We start from the raw sequence: 27,156 nt of genomic DNA, 5'->3' as shown, positions 1-27,156 counted from the left end.
AAACATAATACATCAGAATCAAAATACTTTAGTCTAATTGAAACCGCAGTTAGAAATATTTCTTTTGATTATAACCAGAGACACACTTTACGGAACAAGTTGGTCTGGGTGCATACATGCCCACAAAACATTTTCTACTTGGAGCAATTGGAATTTGGCAGAAATTAAATGCTACTTCCCACTTCTGGCAATTCACAAGAAAAGTGCAAAATTCAAGTATGGCATCATTGTGATCCTACAGATTTCTTCTACAAATATTAACACCACCAAAATGATCTACCCATCATCAGAGGTGCACAAAATTATCACGCAGCACAGATTGAGGATTAGATGCCATACAGACCTCATCTATTGGCTCACTATTTACAGAAAATAGCACACACCTGATGACTTACAATGGTTGGTTCTATACAACGCACAACTAGAACAGAGGTGATAATTGAAAACTCCTCCTTGAGAATAAAGAAACACTTGTAATGGACTTATTAATGCAGTCTGACAAGGACTAAAAGAACAAGCATTGGCATAGCCAATAGGTCTCGTCTTTGGGACCTTATAAGTGGACTACTGGTAACAACATTTGCAACAAGTATTGGCATAGCCAATAGGTCTCACCTTTGGGACCTTATAAGTATTTAATTATGCAGCACAATATCCTTGGTGCAACATCAACTGTTGCATGGCTAAACACTTATAATGTCCCAAAGCCGAGATCTATTGGCTATGCCAATGCTTGTTTATGTTTGAGGCAGATGGGGAAAGCCTGGCAGCCAAGACAGAAGAACATAAAAATGATCCCCACACCCTGGTAGAAAACTCCCAGCATGTAAAGACATTCGTTTTACTAATGCAAACAGGCGCCATGGGAGTTTGTGTTTGTATAACTAAAAACTTTGTTGTGCTGGCGCATTGAACATGGAGACTGCACAGCAAAGTTACACAGTTTTTGGTGTGCTGCCTTTGCGGTGCTTCTCTGAAGGCGCGGCGCTGTATGCCAGTCAAAGTCATGAAAAGAAACTGTGTATTCCTGTTTCAACATGACCGTGGTTGGCGAAATTGGGCTAAAACAACTGCAGGCTGTTTAATCACAATTCTTTTCTAAACTCTACTTAGGTAATGTCAGTTAAACAAACCAAAGTTGTGGGGGAGAATATTCTTGTAATAAAGTTTTGCGAGAGATCTTTCCTGCTAAAAGTTTTTCTCAAGCAAACCAAATTTTAACAGTTCGGCTGTTATTTGTTTTATTTAAAAAATTCTCAAAGTTCATGAAATTCAAGATTATTACAAATGCCTTTAAAAACTTGACACATTTGAAGTGGAAAATGTTACAGCTCCGTGTAGTTTGTTATGCTTCCAGTCCAGTAGTTGATGCACTTGCAGATGTGAGGATGATGTCGAGCAAAAGGCAAGAAGAGTAGGGCCTGCCTCCTTCTAAAACTTCAGAAACTGCCAGTTCTTTGTTGAGTGGATGCCGATAGACACTGGTCTCTTTCCCGTCAGATGGTTGATGCTCTCCCAGTAGATAAAAGTTCTCTGGTCAGTGCACTAGAGAGGTGCAACTCCACTGGCTCCCGCTGATGTATTCTTTGCCTCTGTTCAAGTCCATTTCAGCCCTAGTCTTAAACGGCTCGGCGGGAGTAATCCAGGGCTGGCTTCAGCGACACGAAAGGGAAAGCGCAGCCGGCCACCATGTTTATTAGAATGTGGGGGAGGTTGAAAATAAGATGGGCAAGACACACAGTAACGGAGCAAAATAAGTGGGAAGGGGAGGAGAGGATAAAGAATCGGGTTCATAGCCACGAGCACCGACCGACCCATCCCAGCAGATGAGGTACGTTCAATATATATATATATATATATATATATATATATATATAAATCTCTCTCTCTCTGTCGCTCGCTCTCTCTCACTGACTTTGTTCCCACTCAGGTCTTGATTTATGTTTTCAAAAGACATGCCACCCCTTTTTATGAGCAAATTTTTTTTAAACAAACGAGTAGTAGTCCATCACCTCACCAGGTATTTCCTTACACCACAGAAACTGAATTGCAATGTCATGGTTTGCTGTACCAGTGACAACCGCTGTACAAACGCCAATGTAATTATTTTAGAGTGTTTATTTTGTGATACTTGTAATTACTTTCATGACCGTATACATTCAGCCTTGAAAATGTCGATGGTGCCATCCCCACAAGTGTGAAATGTATGTCGATTGATGCTTGCAATACGTTTGGAGAGGATTACCAGAATAATTTACAGGAGGTCTGCAACATTTTACTACTTCCACAGCAGTAGCGGTCTGTCTGCCCGGGGGTACCCCAGTCTCTTTAGAACTCCAACGAGCCTTCTTGTCAGTACCCCTCGCATCAACTTTTTACCCACATACCCTAAATCGCATCCAACCCATCCCCTACTCAACCATTGCTTACAAGTGTTTCAGTTCCTAGCGCGAGTAGCACTGACGTTTGCTTTGCATTATGGGATTTGCAGTCCCAATAAACTACCCCTATCAGACTGTGAGGCAGCCAAAAGTGAAATGGGCGGGTTACTCGTGCATGGAACTGGGAAATGGACTGCTCTGCTTAGAACTGCTGCCCCCATGTGACCGTGTCATACCCACCGAGCCTCCCTCGTCGTAAGCACACAGCAGGATCTTTAGCTTTTAATCGCAGGACACAAAGTTCACAAGAGACCTTCAATTGACAGGGGGCTTAAAAATACTATTTCCTAACTAGACAAATGAAATAACATTCAGGAAAGGGGGGGGGAATAAAAGCGAGGATCTAGAGTAAAAGAATAAAAGGTAGAATGAAAGAAAAAGTGAGCTGGGAGGTGCGGGAGGAAAGAGGACAGAAATAAAGTGCGGAATTAAACGTCTAACTACAAGGTCTGGCTGACCGGAATCGCCAATTATCAGCAGCTTGAAAAGATGGTCATAGTCCTTCCCGGCCGACATCCCCATTCTTCTGCTAAAGATGTCCCGAGGCGCAGACAAGTCCAGAAAAAAACCGAAATGCTGCCAATAAAAAAAAGGGATGTGGTGCCAAAGGAATACGCAAAAACAAACACACAACAAGCGCGCACGCCTCGCGCAAGTAGGGGGTGGGGGAAAGCGCGGCCGAGAGCAATCAGCGTTTCCCTTGCGGGAGCGAGCGCGATAATTGCTAACACATGGCGCCGCTCGCTCCCGCAAGGAAATCGTCAAATGTGCACGCGTTGCCATTCAAAGCAATGCAATGCAACGCGTTCACGTTTTTTTGCCTGCAAAACCGGACCGATTTCTAAAGGTCTTTTCCTATGCAGCGCATGCGCTGCGTAGGCAAGACCTAAAAAAAGACACTAGAGCAGTAGAGACCTACCTTTCTAGGTAAAGAAAAGACAATCCAAGCATACGTAAATACAGACTGAAATGACACAAACTGATCCCTGAGTGCAAGGAAGGATATGGACCCCCTGTCTGCTGTTTGAAGGCTAAAACACAACAATAAACAGGGTTCAGTGGTGGGCCCCTCAGGCCTTTCTGCCCCAGTGCAAGTGCTCCACCATTGAAAGCTACGTACTTGGCATTACCCCCATACGTTCAACGGTTTCCGCCAAGCTGTAATGTAACTTATTAACCTACTGTTATCTCAAGATTAATAATTACTCTTATACCCAAAAATCCAAAAGCATGTCCTCTGGTGATGCCCAGAGTACATTTCTAACTACACTGCTGAATGCACATGGCACCCTCGGGCATCACAGGGCATTCTATGAAGGCACAAGTTGTGACAAGCTATCTGCGTACTTTGAGGGAAGTCAGGAGGTATAGGTGGTCATCTGACAACATTCGTCTACACGTATGCACTGGTTTAGTTATGGGTACGGGGCCAGCACCCCTGCAGCAGCTGCTAGAACAGATAAGAATATGTCTGCCAGTGGCTGCGTGTCCCCTGTTAAATCCTGGGGAGTGACCTGCTGGTATAGCCCTCGAAGTTAACGAGGACGTCTTAATGAGGCCCTTATTTTGGCAGAATGCAATATTGCGTCAGTTATAATAAACCTTGTAAAGTTGATATCGGATTTAAACTAGTTCAGTTTCATGTTTTGCCCAGGACTCAACTCTCCTTGCCCTCAGTGAAATCTACCCTGATCACGCTGCAACGTGTCCAAGATGCGGATTGTCAAGGGTTTCTTTTTCCTTATGCCGCAGCCAAATTTACAAATTGTGAGTTGGGTAACAGTAACGCCTGATACCTCAGTGAGTGTTATCCAACACTATTGGATCGGAATAGTGGAGAGATTGCTTTGTGTCCACTTAGCTTTTCATCCTTCTGAGTTCGATACAATGAGTACCATTGAGTTGGATAACAGTAAACATCTGATATTCAGTGCCAAGATACACTTGAGTGTACGTGCGCTTTACAAATGCCCGTTATGTTAGGGTGTCGGACCATGCACTTGAGTGTGACCCCATGACATGTTAGCTGGGTCTGCTTTCACAACAAAGGTGGTGGGAAGTTAAACATAAAGTGAGAAAGCGCACTCTGCTTTTCGTTGTGTACATTGGAGACGAACGTGTAAAAGACCAAATGATAACAAGCGCACGCTGAAAGTAAAAAGCAGCAGGGGGAGGGGATAGAGGAGGGAGCCTGGGCCTGTTTCCCTTGCGGGAACGAGCGAGTTAATTACAAACATATGGTTTGAAAGCTCGCTCCCGCAAGGGAATCGCCAAATGTTCCTATACAGCACATGCACGCAGCATAGACGAGACCTAAAAAGAAGAGATGGTAAGGCAGCCATTTATTCTCTTGCAGCCCGACACAGTTAGTTCCACTTAAAATGGGACAACACATACAACCAGCTGTGCAAATATCGCCTATCAGTTCACCACACCAAATCTCCCCCGTAGCGGCATTTCAATTTTTAATATGAATTGTTCAGTTCTTTGAACATGTTTGAAAGACATAAGGTGTGATTATGTTTCTGTTTTTATTCATGTTATTTCAGCATTTAACCACATACATCACGCATTGTTAATCAAGTTCCAGAATGATATAGTGTAAAATGTCCGTTGTCGGAGTGCCATCAGTAAATGTAGTTCTTGTGTACTACCCATACAATTGTCAAATGCATGCTATGAACATTGCTGTACTACCTACTAACAATTCAATAACCTCCTCTTTCGAAAGGCACAGCTGAGTTCAAATGACGTATGAGGGTATGTTCACGTCCCTTTCATCATCGCCACCTTTTTCTTTGAATGAGGCCAAAACCGTTCCATTGAACGCATTCCACCCCAACTTTTCTTGTGCAAATTATGTTGCCACTGAATAGTTTGAATTAAACTTTCACACAACATATTGGCGGATACCTACGTCTGAAAAGATTTCATTTTTGAGTCACGTTACTACATTTTTTTTTTGTTTTGCAGCCTGAGGAGGTGTAATTATTCGGGCTTTAATATTTCGATATTCAGAGCTTTAACATCTTTGGAACAATCAGTACTGTTTCCATACAACTGCTGCTTAAGGGAGAAAAGGTTTATCTCAATTTCCTCAACTGTCCTCGTGCAACCCTCTTTTAGCCAATCATACCAACATATCATCTCGAAGCTCTTGATAGTTTTGTGACCTGTTGCACTGTACAAATACACAAAATAAATAAAAAGAATGAAAGGTAAGATAATCTGCACAACTCACCCTTTCAGCGCTCTTGAAGTACATTTTGAAGTCAGTGACGGTTAGTGTTCCACTCACTGCACCCATAAAGGGGCAGATATACATCACGTCTTTCACTGTGGAAAAGCAAAGCTTGCAGGAGTTAATGCAGAGATTATGATATGGTTATGCGATGAAGATTAAATATTCAGCTAATTTCTCTGCAGCGTCAGACAAAAGTGCCTAGGTTATTAGAGATATTTTTAAAAACTAAACGTGAAAAACTAAGATTATATACTAATGAACAGTATATAAAATATCACCACTAACCCAAACAATCCAATGCATTCTTTAATTTATTCTTTATATTGATGTTAGTTTAGATAGCAGATGAGGGAGGAGGCTGCTAAATTCTGGAGCGGATTGTCGGAGCAAATTACATCCAGGACTGTGCCCTACACATGACAGACACTTGCATTCTTTCAGGAGGGCACAACAACATATGGCTCTCCTCAAAGCAGGCAGTGGATGCAGGATTGCTTAGAAGCCAAGGGAGAGGGCTACTGAAGGACACTAGAACCATCTTGGACCTTAGTTTCTTGTATTCCCTTTTTCATTGATTTAGCTTTTGCATACAGACCAATGATACCCAACTAGGGCCAGAGCTACTTTGAGGCCGTTCCTGGAAGACAGCTACACATGGCTAAAAGATGGTGTTGGATTGACAACATGGCATCTAGTGGCCGTTTTGTTAGGTGAAACTGAGCTTGCGCTTGGGGCCATACAGATCATTGCTTCAGAGTGGCACCTAAATGATAATGGGTCTTAAATCTTTGGTGTTTTGGCAGTCATGTACAGCGTCGGTCTTGGGAGAAAAAGACAAAGGCTGATTGTAACCTAAAAAAGCAAAAATCAAACGAACTTACAGGAATAAATAATTTCCACTCTTACTTTTGCTGACACCTAGTTGCACAAACAATTGCAGAAACTAAGCTTAGTGAAAGGCTAGGAGGTTGCCTTAGGCAACAGTCGCAGGCTCTGACCAAAGCTCTCAGACCTTTATCAATGGCTAAATGCCCAACACAATTTTCATCCATCAGAAACCTTGGAATCCTATCTGACATAAGTGAACCTTATTTGCAAGCTGTTTATTAAAGTCACTGTTTGGGAGAACATTCACTGAATATAAATGTATTATCAAGCAGAAAGCTTAGTACTAGATTCAAATTCTTTTCCATCAACATGTGCCTACGTCTCAAAAAGCAGAAGTGGAAATAAGCAAAATTGATAACTTCATACGTGTTCCTAAATCTAACTCCTGATGTCATGCTATTAAGAGTTCAGGTTTCCTGCAACCTAGGACTTTTTTGTAATAGAATATTTGTTTCCCTTTTACTCAAGAGATGCTTGTGTCCACGTGATCAATTCTGTCCTCTAGATTAGACTATGTCTACAGCTTCTGTCCTAGCCCTAGTGCGATGCACCTGAAACTACTGAGAAAACTCAATTTTTTAAGTGCAAAAGTATGCACTATTAACGTGGCCTCATACTTGGATTAAGAGAGAGAAATCTCCTTGTTCTTAAAGATCCCACAGAGCACATACGAGAGGCAGGCCTTTTTTGGTAGTGGGTACATAACTGTGCAATTCCTTGATTTTGTGGATCATGTGGAGTATAGATGAACATCAGACCATTTGAAGGTATGTGAGGACATAGATATCCATACAGGTTCACTGTTGACAGGCTAGATTTACTGAAAACACCAACCCCTCTCTCACCCAAATTAGGGAACAAAATAATTCTCTAATGCTCAACTTCTTCATCGGGCTAAGAAGCTGCATGGCTTACTGAATGACTTAAGATAAAAGCTTATCAGTTTTCAGGGCAAACTTATTTATTTTGTGTTTTAAATTAGGGGCACTGCAGCATTAGAGATACGGTTCACAGAATCATATTTACCTGCAAAAAGTCAAAATGCGAGTTAACAGATTTAGCTTTAAATTTTCAGACAATATTGATCCTTTGAAACGTATTCTCAGAATGATTATCTTTTCAAACATAGGACCATATTTATGAAAACTCCTCACAGATTAATTCGCACATATGCCTTAATAATATCAGTGTAGAGAAAAGTCATTTATTTCTACGTCTTTTTATTTAATTTGTGGTTGAAGTTTTACATATGGTACACTGTTCTACATTCTCAATATCCTCTTATGAAATCCCTTAATGTAGTTATGGTTGGTCCACATCAGGTGATTTTATTTGGCTCGCTCATGCGCAAGAGTTAGTTCCAGTATCATTTACCCTTTGGATGCAATGTGTTGCCTCTACTCCAGACCACTGGTCTCTACTCCAGACCACTGGTCTCTACTCCAGACCACTACCATACTGCTCTGTTGCCAAAGGTGGAGGTGTGAGTAGGATTCTGTGCCCAGGTAGGTGATGCAATGTCTTCTAAATGATTGCCATGATGTACATTTTCCAGAACGTGCACACCTTTGTGGCTTGTCTGCCCGCCGAAGCAGGTGACTCTGACAAGCTCTGATGAGCTTCTTAAAAGAGGCTCTCCTCAATACAGAATGGTGGCCACCATAGGAAATTTCAGAAGTGCCCTTTCCTTCAAGGTAGATCGCTCGTTCGTGACCTAGGGTGTATATATATATATATATATATATGTTTTTAAATGCTAGGATCATTGCCCAAATTCTTGTACCACACTGTTCCTAAACAGAGACTTTTTTGTATGCACAGGCTTTTCCCTCCATCAGGTGGTGCACATCTGGGGAGAATATTTGCTCCTCTAGTGCTGTGGATGCAAACTCAAACAAGAAATAGAATTTGCTATCTTACAAGAAACACTGTTGATTTTCTCACAATGTCACGTCATTACTAAGAGCCAGAAGGACTCGTCAAAGTAACATGTGCACCAACAACACAGGTGCATACAAAGCAGTAAGACAGCATTTTTACTGCATATGCATCTTTCCACTTACCAATTGCTTTGATTGATTCACCAGGAAAAAGTGGTGCCTCCTCCATCTGTGCTAGCTTATTGCCATCCCTCAGCGCCTACCAAAATCAAAAGAAAGCATTATTTCACATTTTTCATTTTCACGGGTACACTTAAAAAATCTCAAATGAAAAGATGTACCCTGTTTTAGAGTGTATTGCAATGAGGATAGCTTGCAGACATGTTGACTGTTTATTGGAGAGTTTTGCGCTACGTTTCTTCATGATTACACTGAATTACTACGGCTTACAATGGGACTGCTAAAAGATTGTTCGGGGACAGATACATTAACACTCAAGAGGCAAAAATAGTAGTTGTCATTGCCATTGGTAACTGCTTTTTTACATCAATAAAATGCTACATTTAGCTGAGAATGTGCGAGGAGAGAGAAAAAAAGTTTAAATGCATGTCCACTCGCAAAGATGGCAAACAGGATTAGGAATAAAGTAAAAGATATGCTTAGCTGACCATCCTAAAAAATGCCTTGAGCACATGCTCAGCACGCAACAACACTGAAGAAAAAGAATATGAGGCTCCCAGTGTAATACTATAGCCTTGTAGCCCGCCGTAGCGGTCTACACATACCATTAAAGGCCTGCTCCAGCGTTAACCAGGGAGCGGGCCTATAATGGCCGGTACAGCCCAGCTATAGTAGGCAATAACGTTATTAAAACATTCCACCCCTTGAGGGCAGAATGTCCTAATTATAAAAACAAAGCATCGGAACTCAAGGGAGTTGAAATCCCCACAGCTCCAACGCCTTTGATTCACAGCTCTTCATTGTTCAACACGTGCAGGGCCATGGATGTTATCTGTTGAAAATTCATAACAGCTATGAAAGGGGGATGAAGTTAACCCCTACCTCTCCGCGGTTTGGCTAAACTGCTTTTATTTGCATTCAGCTGACCCAGGGTGACCTAGGGACTGAGCAGCATTACTCCTCCCTCCGAGGCTTCAGTGACTCTGAGCTAGGGAGAAAGGAGGGGGGAAGGCCCAGGTGTGCTCTGCAGCACAGCCTCTGCCTTTTGCTTTGCCCCGCCAGCTCCATGTATTTTGGAAAGGCAGTGGCAAGAGAAAGGCAACGGCTGTTTATTAGTACATTGAAATGTTGAGAGCAGCTTGCCTATATCAGTTCATATAGGCCGTTGTTACTCCAATGTCTTAAATGGAGCTCTCAAAATTCCAATGTTCTAATATAGCATTATGGCCTGCTGCCGGGGGCTATAATGATTGTTGAAGGCTCTCATAAATCTGAGCCGTAAGCTTGATATCAATACTATTAGAGCATTCTACCCAGAGTGTAGAATGTCCTAATTAAAAAGGGAAAACAGAAAGACACACATTGGAATATTGGAGCAGAAGGTTTATACCAGCCATTATTTGTCCTGATCCACGTCATTGCTGTCAATGGAGCTCCCTCAATTCCAATGTTGTAAAAGAGCTGTAACTCAAAGGTAACACAGTATTATGTGAATAAACTCGAAGAAGGCCTTCATGCCACCTCAGGCATTTTTGGTACATCTTTTGAAATGACAAACGTTTCAGTAACAGGATAAATAAAATTGAAGTAACACTAAAAATACAATTATCTAATAATTGTATCAGTAAGAGGAAACAAGGTTGTGGATTAGATTGGATGGGGTCGTTTACTTTTTTTATTATTAACATGTAATACTACCCAGAGCAATGGCAGAGAAGGCAAAGAAAAATCTGAGTTTGGATACATTATTACAAAATAATGTAGTGTGATTAAGCGGGGAGTGTTGAATGTTGCGGCCAACAAAGTGCTGTATTAGTGATACTGCGTGTTGCCTATCGGCCTAGATGTCTAATGTTGATGGTAACTACTGTGTAGGTAACACACTATTCTGAAGTTACACGAACAACCTTCAGTGATACAACTTCACGTTAACAAACAAAGTTCTATACAACAGCATCTATACATAGAGTTAATCAAATGTGCTGTACCACAAAAGTAAGGAGAAAAGGTATAAAAAAGGATCCAGCGACAGGAGTCAAACAATCACCTCATCCAATTTCAATATTTCACCTTCCAGTTGTAAGACAGGTTTCAATAACTAACAATCACTTCCGTTTTTTGGGTTATTTTAGGAATGGCTTACACACAGCGTTAGCTGTTTTGTCAGCCTGCTTTCCAAAAAATGAATTGGAAAATCCAGGACATATTCACATACATACAGAGGCTTTCAGTCAGCTCTCGTCATCCTTTGGTCTATTGCAGCATCACTCACAATTTGCGTCTACTCGCTAGAGCATGGGCAATGGGTCAACACACTACATCTCTGGTCAGTCTTGCACTGTGAGCAACATATTGTGCCTGATCATATGTCGACAGCCAACAGAAAAGGAGGGCACTTCACTGTCAAGGCTGTGCCTGGGCTGCTTGATCACTCCTGTCATTTATTAGTCTGTATATTCCTGCATTCTTTTCTGCATAGTGCTTATGCTCACAAAAACAAAAACCATGAAAACAAAAAATATGTCACATTTCTCAATGCTAGGTCTATTGGTTTTGCCAATGTTTGTTAATTTTTAATTGTGCACTTCTTTCATCAACATCATATTCCAACTAATTCTGCTTCATGTTCTGCTAGTCAAAAGCGAATTCTACAAACTATAATAAGTACAAAGAAAATAGATTGCCACCATACACATTTGAAATTATGAAAAATGAGAATTAAAACAATTAGGCACACTAGGCGACTAACAGGGCACTAACAAATCGGGATAAGAGAACAGAATTTGGACCAGATGACATAGGTCGGCTGGCAGAGCACCCCTGCCCATGCGACAGTGTGTATACCAGGAAGACCCGGACCTCCTCTGACCGGTGTAGTGATCGGCAGCGAATCTGGACAGATTAATCAGACAAGGGGGTTCCTCTGGGAAAATGTTGCACCCTCGAGGCAAAGCTCAAAAATCTGACAATTTCTTCGCTTTTTTATTAGTACTAAATGTTATAAACTCCCAAATAATCTTATTCTTTTTTTAACTACAGTTCAGCAACCGGGTGCAGGGAAGAGTCAACTTGAGCTTTTTTTAAAAAACTCTCTGACAAGATCCCGGTGCAAAAATACTATCAAGATGATTATAGACTATGTTTCCGATTCAACTACACTGTGCACAAAGTAGTTGATCACACGGACTGCTAGCGCTTAGACTGTTAGGGCCACAAGACTGTTCTCCTTTCCTGGGTGGGTTCTCCAATCTCCAGAAGATGGGTTTAGGGTCCTGCAGATAATACTGAAATGGTTCTCTCTCTTAGGACGTATGGTAGGCTAAAAGGGATACGCAGGATGTCCTATTACCCTTCTACAGCTGAGCCCTTTTCCACAATTGTACTATTTTAGAGTACATGCCGAAGACCAACGATCTCTTCTGGTTTCTTTTTAGCTTGACGTCATGTATGTGGTATATATCCCCAATCTTTTCTTTCAGGACTTTACCATGGCATAAAGAGGTCAATACAGAGGGTGCTGTCTTCAAAAGAATTATGGATTTAACCCAGATCTCTTGACTGGGGGGTGAATGTTTTGATTTGTTCTGCATTTCATCCATCAATTGTGTGTCTTTTGCTTTCTCGTCCTAATTGCGCCATGTATGCCCAGACGTGGGTCCTGGGCTCACTGTGCCACTGGAATCAAGCTATCCTGGCTGAAGAGGGGTGAAACCCCGAAACCGGTCCTAGGATGCTTGTTTCCGGTCCAGGGAGGACCTGGCTTGAAAGTTCAGGGTGGACTATTCCCATGAGGCACAGGGTCAAGACTGATTTGCACATGGCCAGGTCTAAACTGGGGTGGCATGGTGAGCAAAAGAATGATGGATTTAACCCAGATCTCTTGACTGGGGGTGAACGTTTTTATTTGTTCTGCATTCCGTCCATCAATTGTGTGTCTTTTGTCTTCATTCGGTGAGCTGGGATTTTGCCAATTATTGTACTGGAGTACCTATCATGCAATATCAGGATCGAACACAATTCAGACATAGGCATCCAAGGAGGGAAAATGATGGAGGGGGTGGCAGTGTGCAGCTGGCCTCAGAGAAGTCCCCTTAGTCTCCTTAAATTCATGACCGATAGACACACAGGCAGATGGACACTAACCACCCACCCCTCCTACTTGGAGGTAATCCTAGTTATAACTCATGTGCTCAAGACATGACCGCTAGGATCTTCACTCCCGGCCCTATTCTGCTGGGGGTAGCACTACTGTCATACTATGGTTCATCATTGCTTTGGCACCTCCTTGCCGCACCCTGGCATGGCAGAAACATGGGTGGAGGCAATACCTCTGCCAGAGTCTAAATCAAAGTAATAAACCCAGAGTTTAGCTTCTTGCTGTTTTCTAGTAGAAACACACATGTATGTCTTCAGGAGACATACATAATGCAAGCTGCATTAGTCTATGTAAAATATGACCACAGTAAGGTCTAGCACAATGCAGGGCTAAGAAGGGTGACACAATTACAGGCAACTTGGGGACACATACAGAGGGCAGCTTTCCCTTTAAGCTCCCAGGTAGCACCGGCGGTCGGACGGAGATGCGGCTCCTTCCGTCCAGGTTTTCATTATTATGACAGAGATTCAGCTTTCAGAAGGTGGGTGCAATGTGTCTAAGGGGGGTGGTGATGGATGGAGCATCAGAACCAATCAAACACTCGCACCCAGTCAACAGATCTGGGTTTGATCCATCACCGTTCTTTAGCCCACTCTGCCACCCCAGTTCAGACATGGCCATATGCAAATCAGTCTGACCCTGTGCCTCATGGGAACAGTCCAGCCCGAACTGCCAAGCCATGTCTTCCCTGGACCGGAAACAAGCTTCCTAGGACCGGTTTCTGGCATTTCAGCCGTCTTCAGCCAGGCTTGCTTGAATCCGGTGGCAAAGTGAGCAAGGGACTCAACGTCTGAGCATACCCCGCCAACTTATGGTGATCAAAGCGGTACAAAAGGGGGTGGTGATGGACGGAGCATCAGAACCAATCAAACACTCACATCCAGTCAACAGATCTGGGTTTGATACATCACCGTTCTTTAGCCCACTCTGCCACCCCAGTTCAGACATGGCCATATGCAAATCAGTCTGACCCTGTGCCTCATGGGAACAGTCCAACCCGAACTGCCGAGCCATGTCTTCCCTTGACCGGAAACAAGCTTCCTAGGACCGGTTTCTGGCATTTCAGCCGTCTTCAGCCAGGCTTGCTTGAATCCAGTGGCAAAGTGAGCAAGGGACTCACGTCTGAGCATACCCCGACAACTTATGGCAAACAAAGCGGTACAAAAGGGGGTGGTGATATTTTTAGGCTTCCTTGCTCATTTTTTAGTTTTTTTTCATACAAAGGGCCCATGGTGGCTGTTCGATCTTTTTCGGAAGCTGCCATTTTGACTACTTGACTCTTGCATCTTGTGAGGTCATTGTCCAAGCTCTTAATACTATTATATTTTGCCAGTTGTAGGTGAGGCTCTTCAGTTTCTTTTCCTTCAAGGATGAAGGAGTCTGTACTCATGGACATTTAGAAGTCCTTTTCTGTGGATGTAGCTCTAGTACCCCTCCCTGGTGAGGGGATTGGACTCCATGGGTACATGCACGGGCTGCTCATGATTACTGGATGTCGGTTCACTATTCATGTAATTTGGAGCCTGGAGAGTTCACATGGAGGTTCGACCATAGCAGCCTCAGCTATCCTGCATGTTGTCAATTCGCTTTCATGAGGTATTTTCTTCTTCTACTATATTTATATCTTTATTCAGCTTCAGCTCACAATAGTCAATGCTGGCACCCATATTTCTCTCATTTAACTACTGATGAACCACTTCTATGGGTTGGTGTGATATTTCACAGTCCTTTGGTTTTTCATGGGTGAGCCTTGCAGACTGAAGTGTGTTACTAAGCCATCCTTCTCTACAGCCAAACCTGTTATCAGGAAATCTCCTCATCAAAAGGACCTTGGGTCAGAATATCTTTCAGCTATCATGGAGGGGGACTGTGATTACAAAGTGCCCTCACCTACCTCTGCATCAGGAGCCATTTCAAAGAAACCCTCTGGATTGGTCAAACATCCAAAACAAACGTAGAATCTCCCTCTAAGTCACCTTTACCATTCTCTTTGGAGAACTATATGGAGAAAATTACGCTTTAAAGACCTGTGTCATGGAAACTAGTGCTTCATTTCAGCATATTGAGGGAAAATGGTCTTCTCGCGGACAACACATTTCTGCCATTGAACAACAGATGAGGGATGTGGAAGATTCCATCCCAAATGTTTATCACTTGGTAAAAGAAATTGAACAACTCAAAAAAACCTTAAAAAACCACAGGGGATTTGGAAAATAGGAATTGGAGGAACTACCTTTGGCTCTATGGCATACCGGAAAAGTCAGAAGGATCAAATATGATTGATTACTTGTAAAAGGCCATTCCTCAATTGTTCATCTGCAAGACCGAGGACCTCTTAGCATTCAAAGGGCACATCGATTAGGCCCCAAACCAACAGATTCCTCAAATTCAAGACCTAGAGGGATCATCATTCTTTTTCTACAGTTTACTGATTTGATGCAAATCTTGTCAGCAGCCAAGCAGGAAACATTTGCTTGAGATGCGTCCTCAGTTGAAGTCCCTGAACGGTTCCTCCGTGTTTTTTTCAAAATTACTTATAAAGACAAATCGTGTACCTTCGAAGCCCCAGATTGTTTGCAAGATTTGCTTTGTCAACACAGTCATGAGGATACAGTGACTATCACTTATGCTCCAACTTTACTACGCTCTAGTTTCCTCGGTCTCCAAGTTGTTTAACTAACCAAATGCTTTCTTCCCTTAGGTTGCGTTAAATGGGCCGTTATTGTTCACTCCGCTTGTTCTTTTTCCCATTCAGTTTCAGTATTGGACCTCAAGGGGTGTCCCTACACCTATCCGTGTTATCCCTGCGTCAGTCTGGTCTATTACCACCAATTGTCTTAGTCCTTATTGGTAGGTCTGTGGTCCTATTTATCATCATATTCTTGTTTGAGATCTTCCAGTTTTGCTTCTATATTTCTGCCCCGCTGAGCGGGACTATTTCTGCCTGCTGTTGGTATCTGATCCCGGTGCTAGATGATCAAACTACTAGCTCATTGCAGAGTCATGATTTCTGGATAGGGAATCATACAATGCAATTTTCTGCAACATTAGAACCTGCAACATTAGAAATTAATTTCAGTCTTATGTTATTGACCTGTGAGGACACCTTACAGCAAGCACCATTGTGTGGTAGCAAATATATATATATATATAATATATGAGCATTAGGTTTTTTCTGCTTCAGCTCCAAGACAGTACTCCATAGAAACAAGAAAGTACTTCAGCTCCATTAGTCTTCGTGCATTCATTCCCAAGGTGAGTTCAGATAGCCAGCTCACAATGTACTGTAAAGTCACAGGAGAGATTTTATAAACTCAAAAGTACTCTGGAGTTTATATACATGCTTTAGGGTTTGGAACATATATAGAAAATGTCTCTACCGGAAGAACCACCCAGATATCCATTTCACCTCGGCTTGTGCCATGTAACCCTCATTCTCAGCTACTTGCCACAATCCCTGACAAATGTAACACCACAACGCTGAATCTCACTGGCTGAATTCAGTCGTGGCATGAGATCTGGCTAAGAAAATACCACCCTAAAATTGGAGGGGAGACACGCTATGTAGCTCGTGGTCACACTATTTTTGAAATGCTGTAAAATCAAGAGTGCAAATGATGTATGTAACCATATGGCTAAACATAAACCAAGGAAGGATTCGTTTCACTGATAGTAATGGCAACATCACCTTTAGAACAGTGGGCATGGCATACGTAAAACAAACAAAAACACACTCCTTATACAATTAATAAACAAAATAACTTGCCCCCTGATCAGCGTCTCCTCCTGAATGATAACCATTGCGTCCGTCCTGAATCTCCTGCATAGCATGAGGCAGCAATAGGAAAACATGCAGACAACAGGTGAAAGGAGAGAATCATTTTCCTTTTAAAGAGACAGTAAATACTTTCACACCAAACCCTGACAAACAACGTTTTTTCTAAACGGGAGACACGGCCATGATGATGCGGCATGCAAACACTGCAATGTATGGTCTTTTAACGGATGGCCTTTTGCATCATTTGAATGCGCGAAAAATAAAGCTGTCATTATGTACAATTACTGGTGCAGGCACAACAACTCAAAGTATGTACTGTCTTTTTAAAACAAGCAATTTTAGAGCAGAGGACATGCAAATTAACATATAACAAAGTGTCCAGTGCAGCATGCTTAAAAATCAATCCAAACTGTATCTAAACGTGCAGAGAAAACACACTAAAATACACTGAAAATAGGAGGTAAACGTAAAAATAAACAGGAAGGACATTATTAAACACGTGCCGAATTTTGCATGAGTAAAGCACCCTTTTGAGTGACACGTCTGAATGTTTCAGGAATTCGACACTAAACACAATTACAAAATGAACAGTTCTCTGTTTCTTCGTATTATAAGTAAATGCAACCAGTTTAAGAACGCAAGTGTGAATTTGCCTTCATTTATTGTGTTACACAGACTCCACCAGCATGGTGTCACTTCGGACTAGTCATAAATCTGAGAAGGCCAGCAAGAATGCAGGGCTGGCCAACCAACTGAATATAGTTACAACAAGGCATGTAGGGTAGCAATAGTAGCATCTGACAAAGGAAGGAAGCCGGTATCACAGTAGCATACTGTATGTTGTAAAAGAAACATAGAAGTCGGTTGGAAAAGCTGAATAAAAAATACAAAAAATAAAAAAAATCACATTTTGGTTGCAGACAGGCAAGTGCAAAAATGTTAAAATCAGGACAAAAAGCAAATCAACCATGCAAGCAATGCATTAAACAGCACAAAAAGCACATATTCAATTAGCATATAGAGACATACTGGTGAAGCAAATACGAGTGGCGGGGGAGTCTAGTAGGAAGGAAAGCGACACCAAATAAATAAATAAATAGATAAAGGAAGACATCTCAACCTAATTGGAGAAAGAAAACATGTCTGAATATGAAAAGGTAAACCGATTCAGAAAGAAGTCTAATATAGGAAAATAAGTGTCAGGTGCCTAGACATTGAGATGGGACACATGACTGCAGAGAGTAAACATCAAAATACCGATTTTCCCAAGGAGCATGTTTTTAAGAAGAGACTTAAAAAAAAAATAAAAAAAAATGACCATTCTTCAGTTGAATAAGTAGGGCATAATAGATTCTATGTCAGAACTGGAGTCGTGGAATATGCAACATCTGTCTTTATTTATTTCTCAGCAACCAAAACTCTGAATAAAACCAACAACAATATCTTCTGGGACTGCAACCCACAGAATATCAACAGTCATAAACTAATAGTGGGTCATCTACCCAGAAACATTCTCCCTCAGGCGAATCATCACTTCCTGTTTCGTTGCTGTACAGCAGCCAGATAAGTGCCCCTCTTGGGACATTTATGGAGATTTCCAGTTTGGTCTCTTGTTTTTATTGAGCTTTGTGCTGTGGAAAACGTGTTAAATTCGCCTATCAGCCTCTTTCATCATTTAATGGCGGTCGGTAGGTCTTACGAGGAGGATCAGGAGAACTGGCCAAAATTGGAACCCAGTCCAAGCAGGCCTTCGTGGTAAATGTGTGTCTCAGAACATCCCAGTCTTGTTGGGTCTGGGGCAGATAAAGGAGATAGGGATCTGGTATGATGAATCTGCAGTATATTTAAAAATGGTCATAGTACGTTAAGAGCAGACGGAGGAAATCTTGGATAAGGTTCTTGGAGCGCCTTTTGGCAGAATGCAGACATCCATCCCTAAATGTTAAAGACTGCCCTCACACTGTCAACTGATGGTACGATGGCCACTTTCATGGCCCAATATGTAAAGAACACCAAATAATGTATAGATAGGTATTTGCAGGCGAGTCAGGATAAGCTCCTTGACATTTCTTGTCTCCACACAAAACCCCACAACACAGCAGAAGAGACCAAGTAGTCGGAAAAAAGAATTCTCACCAAATATTTTATCCTGCTGGGCCAAGCCTGTAAATTGCTTTTTTAGGAAATGTAATTGGCACCCTCTCCGTGTGCTCAAATTCTCCTTCCTCAATAAGGTAGACCCTAAACGTGAAAAACTGGCCAAATCTGATGCAGAACAGGTAAATGTTGGTGGCCTATTTGGTAATCCTTTTGTTAAAGGGTCTTTCAACAAAGCTAATTTGTTGGTCAAAAAGATGTATGGATCCAAGATTTTAAATCTCCCAGACTCCTCGGTCCTGGTTACTTTCAAGGGCTGTTTCACTACACAGGACTTCAAAGACTCAAAGCCACGAATTTGAGGTGGGGAGTCACTCAGTGAGGATACATTTGATGGAAGAGGCCACACAATGGAAGAACGGTTTTGAGGCCATTCCAAATCTAAGGACAGAGTTACCTGTTGCACGCTGATTAAAATAGAACAATATATCAGCAGTAATATATAGCAACTGCCTGGGAGGCCCAATCAAAGGCATAGAAGGATCTAGCAGAGATTTCTGGCATTTCTGCTTGGACATATGAATCTTTGTGAGAACAAAATATCATCCAGGTTAACAGCAGGTGGGCGTTGACTCGAATTCCACATACTTCCAGGACTTCGGTGCACAGAACCTTCATCCAGGTGTTTCCCAAGAAATGATGGATAGATGGGAGCTGTGTGAGGTAAACTACTTTGCTTGGAGACTGGATCATTAACTCCTGAGATATTTTAACAGGAGTCCGTATCTGGGTGCAGAGGCAGTAAATATTTTCCTGCAAGACTGGGGTAAGAGTTGCAATTATGCCTTATCCCACTTTGTGATAATCACAAATTGGACAACTTGGTTGTGCAGATAAATCAGCACACCCAACTTGTCAACTACGGATGCCTCAATTGTAGTTTTCAGTTCTACTGGAACATTCCTTGGATTGTCTAGTCCTTCATTCCATCCTGCTGAATTTTCTGATGGATTGCAACGGGACACTCCACCAGTTGAGGTCCTTGTATCCAAATGCATGAAGGATTACCAGAGACACTTCGAAATCCCTGGATTTTTGCTCGAGGCTGAGCATTTGAGCAAAGAGTACACTTAAGCACTATGCTTTGGCATGGAGATGGTAGTCCCGCTGGTGTATGGGACGGGATCTGGATCCCATGGGTGCAGACATTTGTTTCTGAATCGGCAATCAGGCTGGAGTAAAGGACAATTAACACAGTTAGGTCAACCATTTTGGGTGGCCACGTCCCCATCTAAGTCATGCCTAGGGGTGAACTCCCTTTAGTATGAAGACTGGTGATTGGTATTACATTAGCTTTTCCTACAACATCCAAATGTTCTTTATTAAGGTATATGAATACTGAACTGAATTTCTTCTTTTCATTGCCTTTTTAAAATCCCTAATTGAAAGGAGCTTACTTAGCAAATGCTCCTTTCCCTAGTATCTTGCAGGAGGATCTCAGATGTTAAGGTCCTGGATCTAACAGGCAGTGAGTTTATTCCCGAAGAGGTACTGGTCATTATTACCAGGAAAATGAAGTTAAAGACTTTTTCTACTTTATATCCCGTTCTTCAGACTGAGCAGAACCTCTGTGTATTTAAATTCCTCAAAGCATACAAGAAGATGACAGGTGAGTATTGCCATGTACATGTTCAGCATTTATCACTATATATCAAGAACGTTTTGGAGCCAGTTTTTCTTCACCCACCTTTGGTAGAAGGGTTATGGCCAAGGCTAATACTGATGTGTTCATTTTTAGGGCCAAATTGAAACGAGGCACCATGGCATCCCAAGCCTTTCCTTACGCAGTCAAACCGAAGACATTATGAATGCAGCAAATGGTCTTCCAACACCACATTTAAGGATTTTTACTTTAGATGATGAGGGTGGCTTTATTGGTAGACAGCAATCTTTGAATATGCATAAGCCTCGCCTCCCAGCCTTGTAGAATATAACATTTTCTAGAGAATGCAAAGAAATGTTTCAATTCTATTAAAGACATGGAGGTGAGGATTATCACACATGGCAACAGATATTCTATTCTACTCTTCCCTCTCAGGAAAACGGATGACATTCTTAGAATTAATGTAGGGAATGAGTAACAAATTCTTGACTTTTTACTCTAAGGCAATTTCTTGTCTGAAGAAACAGTATTGACATGTTGGTAAATTGACTGTTGGTTGCCTTAGTTAATTTATGGCATTATTCTTGCGCTTCGTCTATTTGCACTTGAGACTGGGCTTTTTGGTTCCATCACACGATCAGAGCAGAAACTGGAGCTATTAGCCAGACAAATTCATGACTATTTAGCTCCATCCACTTGTGAATGCTGTGCAACAAATATATTACCTTTGTACCATGTTATAGTACCAAGGGAGTCCACTTTGCGATACAAGTGGGTGTCACCTGCATATTCATAAAACAAGCCACAAATATCTTTAAAACATTCATTTAAAGTTGATGTACACCGCAAAAGATAAGGGTGTGATAAAAACATTTTAACCAGATAAAAGAACTCTGAGAAATAACAGTGAAAATATTTCAAAGTGGTTTCCTCCACGCCTGTCCGATTATTCACAATGTCCTGGAGAATTTGATGGTCTATGGTCCTGAACGCCACTGTAAAATCCCGGAGGGTAAGACAGCAGTGATGACCTTCCTCAAATGTGTGAAGAATATCTTCAATTACCATTAATGTTTCAGATTCAGTACAGTGACTAGCCCTAAAACATGACCAGAGGTAATTTTCCACAACATGGTTAATCAAGTATACATCACATCTCTCCATAACCTTAGCAAGAATAGTGAGATCAAAGATTATGCAATATTTCTTACGATTTGATGGATCAAGCTTAGTTTATTTTGCTTGTTCTTTTTAAAAGGTGTTTGATATGTGCTGCTTTGAGGCACTTCGGTACAACCTCAGTTTAAAAGATAAAATTAGTTGGTGAGGGAGAAAGACCTGAACAATTTCTTTGACAATGGCATGAGGGTTTGGGCCACCAGTGTACAAAGAGGATTAATTACTGCTGGAAGACCGAGTTTAAGAAAAGAAAAGCGCTCAGTGTCCATACAGGAACGTTTGTGTGAGACATCGATGTTGATGAAATTCGCAACACTGGGCGTTCTAGCTAGAAAATGGGATTTCAAAGGGTCCTGGATCACAGGAGCAAAGGGAGTATGAGCAGCAAAAGTAGCGGGAGGAAGAGGAGGAAGTACATAGTTGGAGAAGGCAAGGACTCAAAAGCAGCAGGGTGAGCACATCAAGAATTGGGGGCAGACATGCTAGACAATGGTTATTAGCGTTTTCAGAGCAGGAAGATAAAGATTAGCCATCAAATTAGGTTAGATTTTAAAAGGGCAAACTCCTGAGCAATGACATTGTGTCAATAACAGGTGGAGCAAGGTGGCTTCTAAGTGAATTGGGGTGCCTGCCACCATCCACGGTAAAAAAACCTGTTTAATATTTGATAGTGGACAAACTGCTTAGTGACAATTGAGTGGTGTGGGCGATTCCCCTTTGAGAAGAACAATAAAGGATTAGTTTCCCTAAGGCCAGTTCAATATTCCTAGCACTGAAGATGCAACTCCCCTAACCCCCATCTCCACTCCGGTCTCTCATCAATTGTGCCCTGCGCCTGAATTAATCAAATTCATCATCTATGGAACACCACATAGCCACTTAAAAAAGGTAACGATTTTCATTGTGATTTTTAAATATTTTTAGTTTAAACTTTTTTAAATTGAAAAAAATGAAGACACAGCATAGTAGTTCTCAGGTATGCCACCAGAGCAACTCCGCATTTCAAAAACCATAGCTCAGTGGCTGTCACCATAATTAACTTAATAAATGTAGTGAGGAAGTAGGAGACATTGGCTGATCCTGCATGCACATTGTCTATGGGCATCAGCCCCCACCCTAAAGAAAGAAGATTAATGTTAGATGGACTCATCAAAATAAACTGTCAAAATAAAGATTTAAAAAGGCAAGGACTGATGAGAAAAAGGTGATGCATAAAAACAATCTAAAAAATATGATCCAGGAACGAATGGTATAACGAACAAATAATTTCAAATCTGAAAGAATTCAATTATGTTTGGGACTCTGAAGTGTCTCCATAAGATCTGTTATTCTGGTACTCTTACTAAAGCCCTTGAACACCTTCTTACTATAACTTCCTCCACAGCAAAGGTAATTTATCTGAAAGGGTGACAAAAACGGTGCAGTGGTTCAATCTGTAAAGCAGTAATGTGTGAAAGTCTTTTCCGGGGAAACGGATTCTGCAAAGGTTTTGCTGGCAGCCCTTCTAAAATCTGAGAAGGTGGGGAGGAAAACAGCTCAAAAGCACATATCAGAATGTATTTGAAAATAAAGTCCTATTCAGTCTGATATTTTTATGGTCAACACTACTGTAGCAAAGACAAGAGTGGTCCATCTGTATTTTATCAATGTTTAATTATAAAGAGTAATGAGCTACTTTGAGGTTTCTTTTTTCAATGTGGGATCACTATTTACAATCCACAATACAGAATTTGGTCAATGTTAACAAATGGTCAGCTATATCGCCCATCCAACACTTGGTACAAACATCTGCTAGAGTACTTCGCTAATCATTGGATCAGAAGCGCAAACTTGAGGAGAAATCAAGATTTTTCGAGCAATCAGACATTGAAGACCAAAATTAAATGGATTTCTTTTGTGTGCAAGCTGGTACTCAGATGATCAGGTGTGGACAACATACGCAGCATACAATGGCACAGTAATGCAATCCTGATCATTACATGATTAGATGTAATCCCAAGACTAAAGAAAAGCCACAGCTGTTGCACAAAGTTTGATTTATATGGGACGTGGACGTTGTTTCTGCACACAAAGCAGGTCTATTGCATACAGATAAGACAATTATTGCTGTGCTTTGCAAACAATTTTGCAGGACAGAAAATGCAACGATTGTAAGCAAAAACACATCGCACACAGAGACCTTATCACAGCATGGACGACACATCGGAAGGCCAATATGCTGGTAGCCACATGTAATCTTACCCTTATTTGTGGCCGCCTGTAAACCTGTTAAAATACATAGGGGCATCATAAGCAACGTGTACACATTTTTTAACGTTTTACTTTAGTTGTTATGGCAGCCTCCTAAGAGTTCCAATAATTAAACAAATTGGAAATGACGGAGCGTTTCAATGGGTTATCATGATTTCAAATGACTTCGCTCTTTATACATTTTCATCATCAAGATCGGTTTCTGAAACGTCGTTGCTCTGACTCAACATTTGATTAGGAACCTCATTTATAATGATTAAAATTCATTCATCTGGTCACACTCGCCAAACACATTACAGCCTCCTTCAAATTACAGTGAAGTACAATGAAATCCTGACGCAGGGCATGGAGGAACCCTGATCCAAAGTGTTCAGGAAGCCCTACATTTTGTGATCGGTCAAACCAAGACCAATTATATCTACAGCTAATATTTACAGGGGTTTTAAGTACCAGAGACTACAATTATATAGAAGTCATAATCATTTATATTTCCATTGAAACTGAGGCAATAGCTCGGTAGTGCACCTTGAAAAGTTAATAACAAGGAGACTATTTTCATTTATATAAACACTGTCGTTGAGTAGCATGTCATCTAGAGATGTTGTCCTATGACCTGTCACCAAAAGTATAGCCTCATTCGGATTGCAGAGTTTCCATGCTGGCAATACTCGACAGTTTCTGTTGCTTCCCAAGAAAACTAAATAAATAAATCACTCCCATCACAGAAAATTAAAAGAATTGCATTTTTCTCAGGAAAGGCTCTCTTCTGCAATACCAACTAATCCTTCAATAATAAGAAATATACATGTTCACCAGGATACCAAACAGAAAAATACAAATACATTAATTAATCAATGGAGCACTGTTGTGGGCGCAAACATATTCAGATATTATTAAGGCCTCAACAGACACAAAATTAATGCTAATGGAAACTATGCGTGCACTTGGAGTTTATTTACAGGGATTTCAAAGCTTTGTTTGATTTTAAGTACGTGATGAGACTTCAGTATAAATTGCCAGCTGGCATCTCCACTGCCTCCCACTGGTTAGCACAAACCTAAACCTGAGCTGGTTATCGTTATGCAGTGACAGCAACTCTGGCCATCTCCATGGGCTAGAGACCACTCTTACTATCTTACTGAGAGATATAGCAGGGCCTCGACGGTGGGAAGACCAGATGAAGGTGGGAGAAAATGGCAGGATGTAGGGGTAGTTTTTGGTAAGGTGGAGGAGAGTGAAATAACACCAGGTGTTCTTTATTCCAAATGTGTTAAAAGGAGGGTTGAGTGGCCAGAGGGTGGCAATGGAGGATAACCTGAGTAGTTTTTGTTTTAGACATTACTTAAAGAAGCCAGAGGGATGTGATGCAGGCGATGAATACCATAGTGTGCGACTCCCTACGACATCTCTACCCTACACAACTGATCCCTGCATACAGCTTACAGAGGGGTGCTCATAGGAAGGGCCATTAACAGAGAACACATTGGAAACTGGACAGCTACGAATAACAGAGAATTAACTATCAAAATGATGGAGAGGTTTAGTTTAGTATTGGGCCTACACGTCAAATGGGCAGATTTTGTCCCTCTACAGATGCAAAAATTGGCACGAGACTTGCATAGCCCTGTACAAAGTTACTTCTGTATATGTGGGGGTTCAAATTTATCAAAGAGATTAATATGTCATTCGCGGAGAGCAAACTTGTAGACTGTCGGAATTACATGTATTGGCCTCCTTTTGGAAGCTGCTACTACAGTCACTAATGGGCAGAGTTGAGATACTGACTGCCATGATTGATCATACTGCCATGATTATTTTACTTCCTCAAAATAAATAACAGTCATGATACTGCACACTATATTTAGGATAAGCACTTTTATGTTAATTGATTTGATCAGAGGCATTTGCAGAAGCGTTCTTGGTAAGATTCTGCTCCCTTTTGAGGAAGGTGGACTAGACGTTCCCAGTTATGAACTGCATTACTTGCCAGTACAGCTACAATAGTTGTACCAGCGGTTATCAGATGAAAAACCAGATGGCATCTGTCATTTGGAATTGGAATTGTGATGAAACACAACAGTCAGTGCACTGCTTAGGGACAAGAACACGCCTTCAACATTTTCCAAACTAATGCATGCAAAACTTCACTGCTGGAAGAGGTGGTGAATTCAAAGCAAAACATAAATGGCATATGAACAAGACATACAACTTTTGGAGGTGACCTAGTTTCACCAGACTGGACTGTCCATCTGGTTCTAAGGGCTGACAGTAGCAAGGATTTTACACCCTGGGAACTTGTATGAGGGTGGCAAACACATACAATATACTGTCAGGACAGTTCCAAACATATGGCTCCATCATGAAAGCAGTACTATTGACACAGGGGATTTGGTACCACAGAACTATCAATACAAAACTACACTCAACATTATCATTGGGGGACGGAAAGAAATTAGCGATATTACTACATCAGGTATAGCAAGGTATTTCCAAGGTGGACTTGGATGATGTTTGGGTTAGACATGGTTAGATAGAATGGGTGGCTCCCTTACATCACAGAAGTGTTCCACTGATTTATTGCAAGTTAACTTTTTACATCAAACTTTCCCACTCCCATGAATACCGCCGCTGACCACCTGCTCACCTCATGCATACAACTCAGCACACCGGACACTACTGCCTTAATGAAATTCATTCACTCGGGAGCACCTACCGACCCCTGCCCCCACCAACTCTTCTACCTCGGAATCGACGAGATCAGTCACCAGCTAACACCATAGCCACCCTTCCTGATGCATGGAAACACGCAGAGGTCAGACCCCTCCTCAAGTAACCCTCTGCAAACCCCAGTGATCTCCAGAACTACTGCCCCACCTTACTGCTCCCGTTTCTAGCCAAAGTCCTGGAGAAGGCCATAACCTCCAACTCACTAAACACTTGGAAAGAAACAACCTACTCTACCCCTCCCAATCAGGTTTCAGAGCCGATCACAGCACTGAGACAGCCCTGATCGCCGCAACTGATAACATCTGCACACTACTTGACAAAGGAGAATTATCTGCCCTAATCCCTCTAGACCGCTCTGCAGCCTTCGATACAGTCTGCCTCCACACACTCATCAACGTGATCCAAAACAGATGACGCGCTCAAATGGATGGCATCGTACTCACGGGGCGCACTCAGAGGGTCTGCCTTCTTCTTTTCACCTCACAGCCCAAGTGCACCATCTGCAGCGTCCCTCAAGGTGCATTCCTCAGCCCTACCCTCTTCAACATCTACAGGACGCCGTTAGTAGACATAGTTAGAGCCCACGACATCAACATCATCCCCTATGCCGATGACACCTAGCTCGTCCTCTCGCTCTCAGCAGAACCCACAACGACGAAAGCAAACTTCCACA

At 41.8% G+C, this 27,156-nt stretch overlaps 1 protein-coding gene across 6 annotated transcripts in view; it reads right to left on the bottom strand.

The window, feature by feature from the left end:
* Positions 1 to 27,156, bottom strand: part of MTMR1 (myotubularin related protein 1) — a 533,995-nt gene that overhangs the window by 430,055 nt on the left and 76,784 nt on the right. For 2 of the 6 annotated variants that reach the window (XM_085608016.1, XM_085608018.1), the window contains exons 3-6: positions 23,748 to 23,771; positions 16,556 to 16,609; positions 8,637 to 8,712; positions 5,683 to 5,777 (exon numbers count right to left, since the gene is read on the bottom strand). In XM_085608016.1, coding sequence (XP_085464142.1) covers positions 5,683 to 5,777; positions 8,637 to 8,712; positions 16,556 to 16,609; positions 23,748 to 23,771 — 249 coding nt within the window. The remainder of the gene's footprint in view (positions 1 to 5,682; positions 5,778 to 8,636; positions 8,713 to 16,555; positions 16,610 to 23,747; positions 23,772 to 27,156) is intronic. The other 4 variants (XM_085608017.1, XM_085608019.1, XM_085608021.1 and 1 more) reach the window with 2 other exon arrangements.

This window comes from Triturus cristatus, chromosome 5_2 (genome assembly GCF_964204655.1).
Source record: "Triturus cristatus chromosome 5_2, aTriCri1.1, whole genome shotgun sequence".
Taxonomy (NCBI): Eukaryota; Metazoa; Chordata; class Amphibia; order Caudata; family Salamandridae; genus Triturus; species Triturus cristatus.
This window is presented reverse-complemented; position numbering and strand designations above follow the sequence as displayed.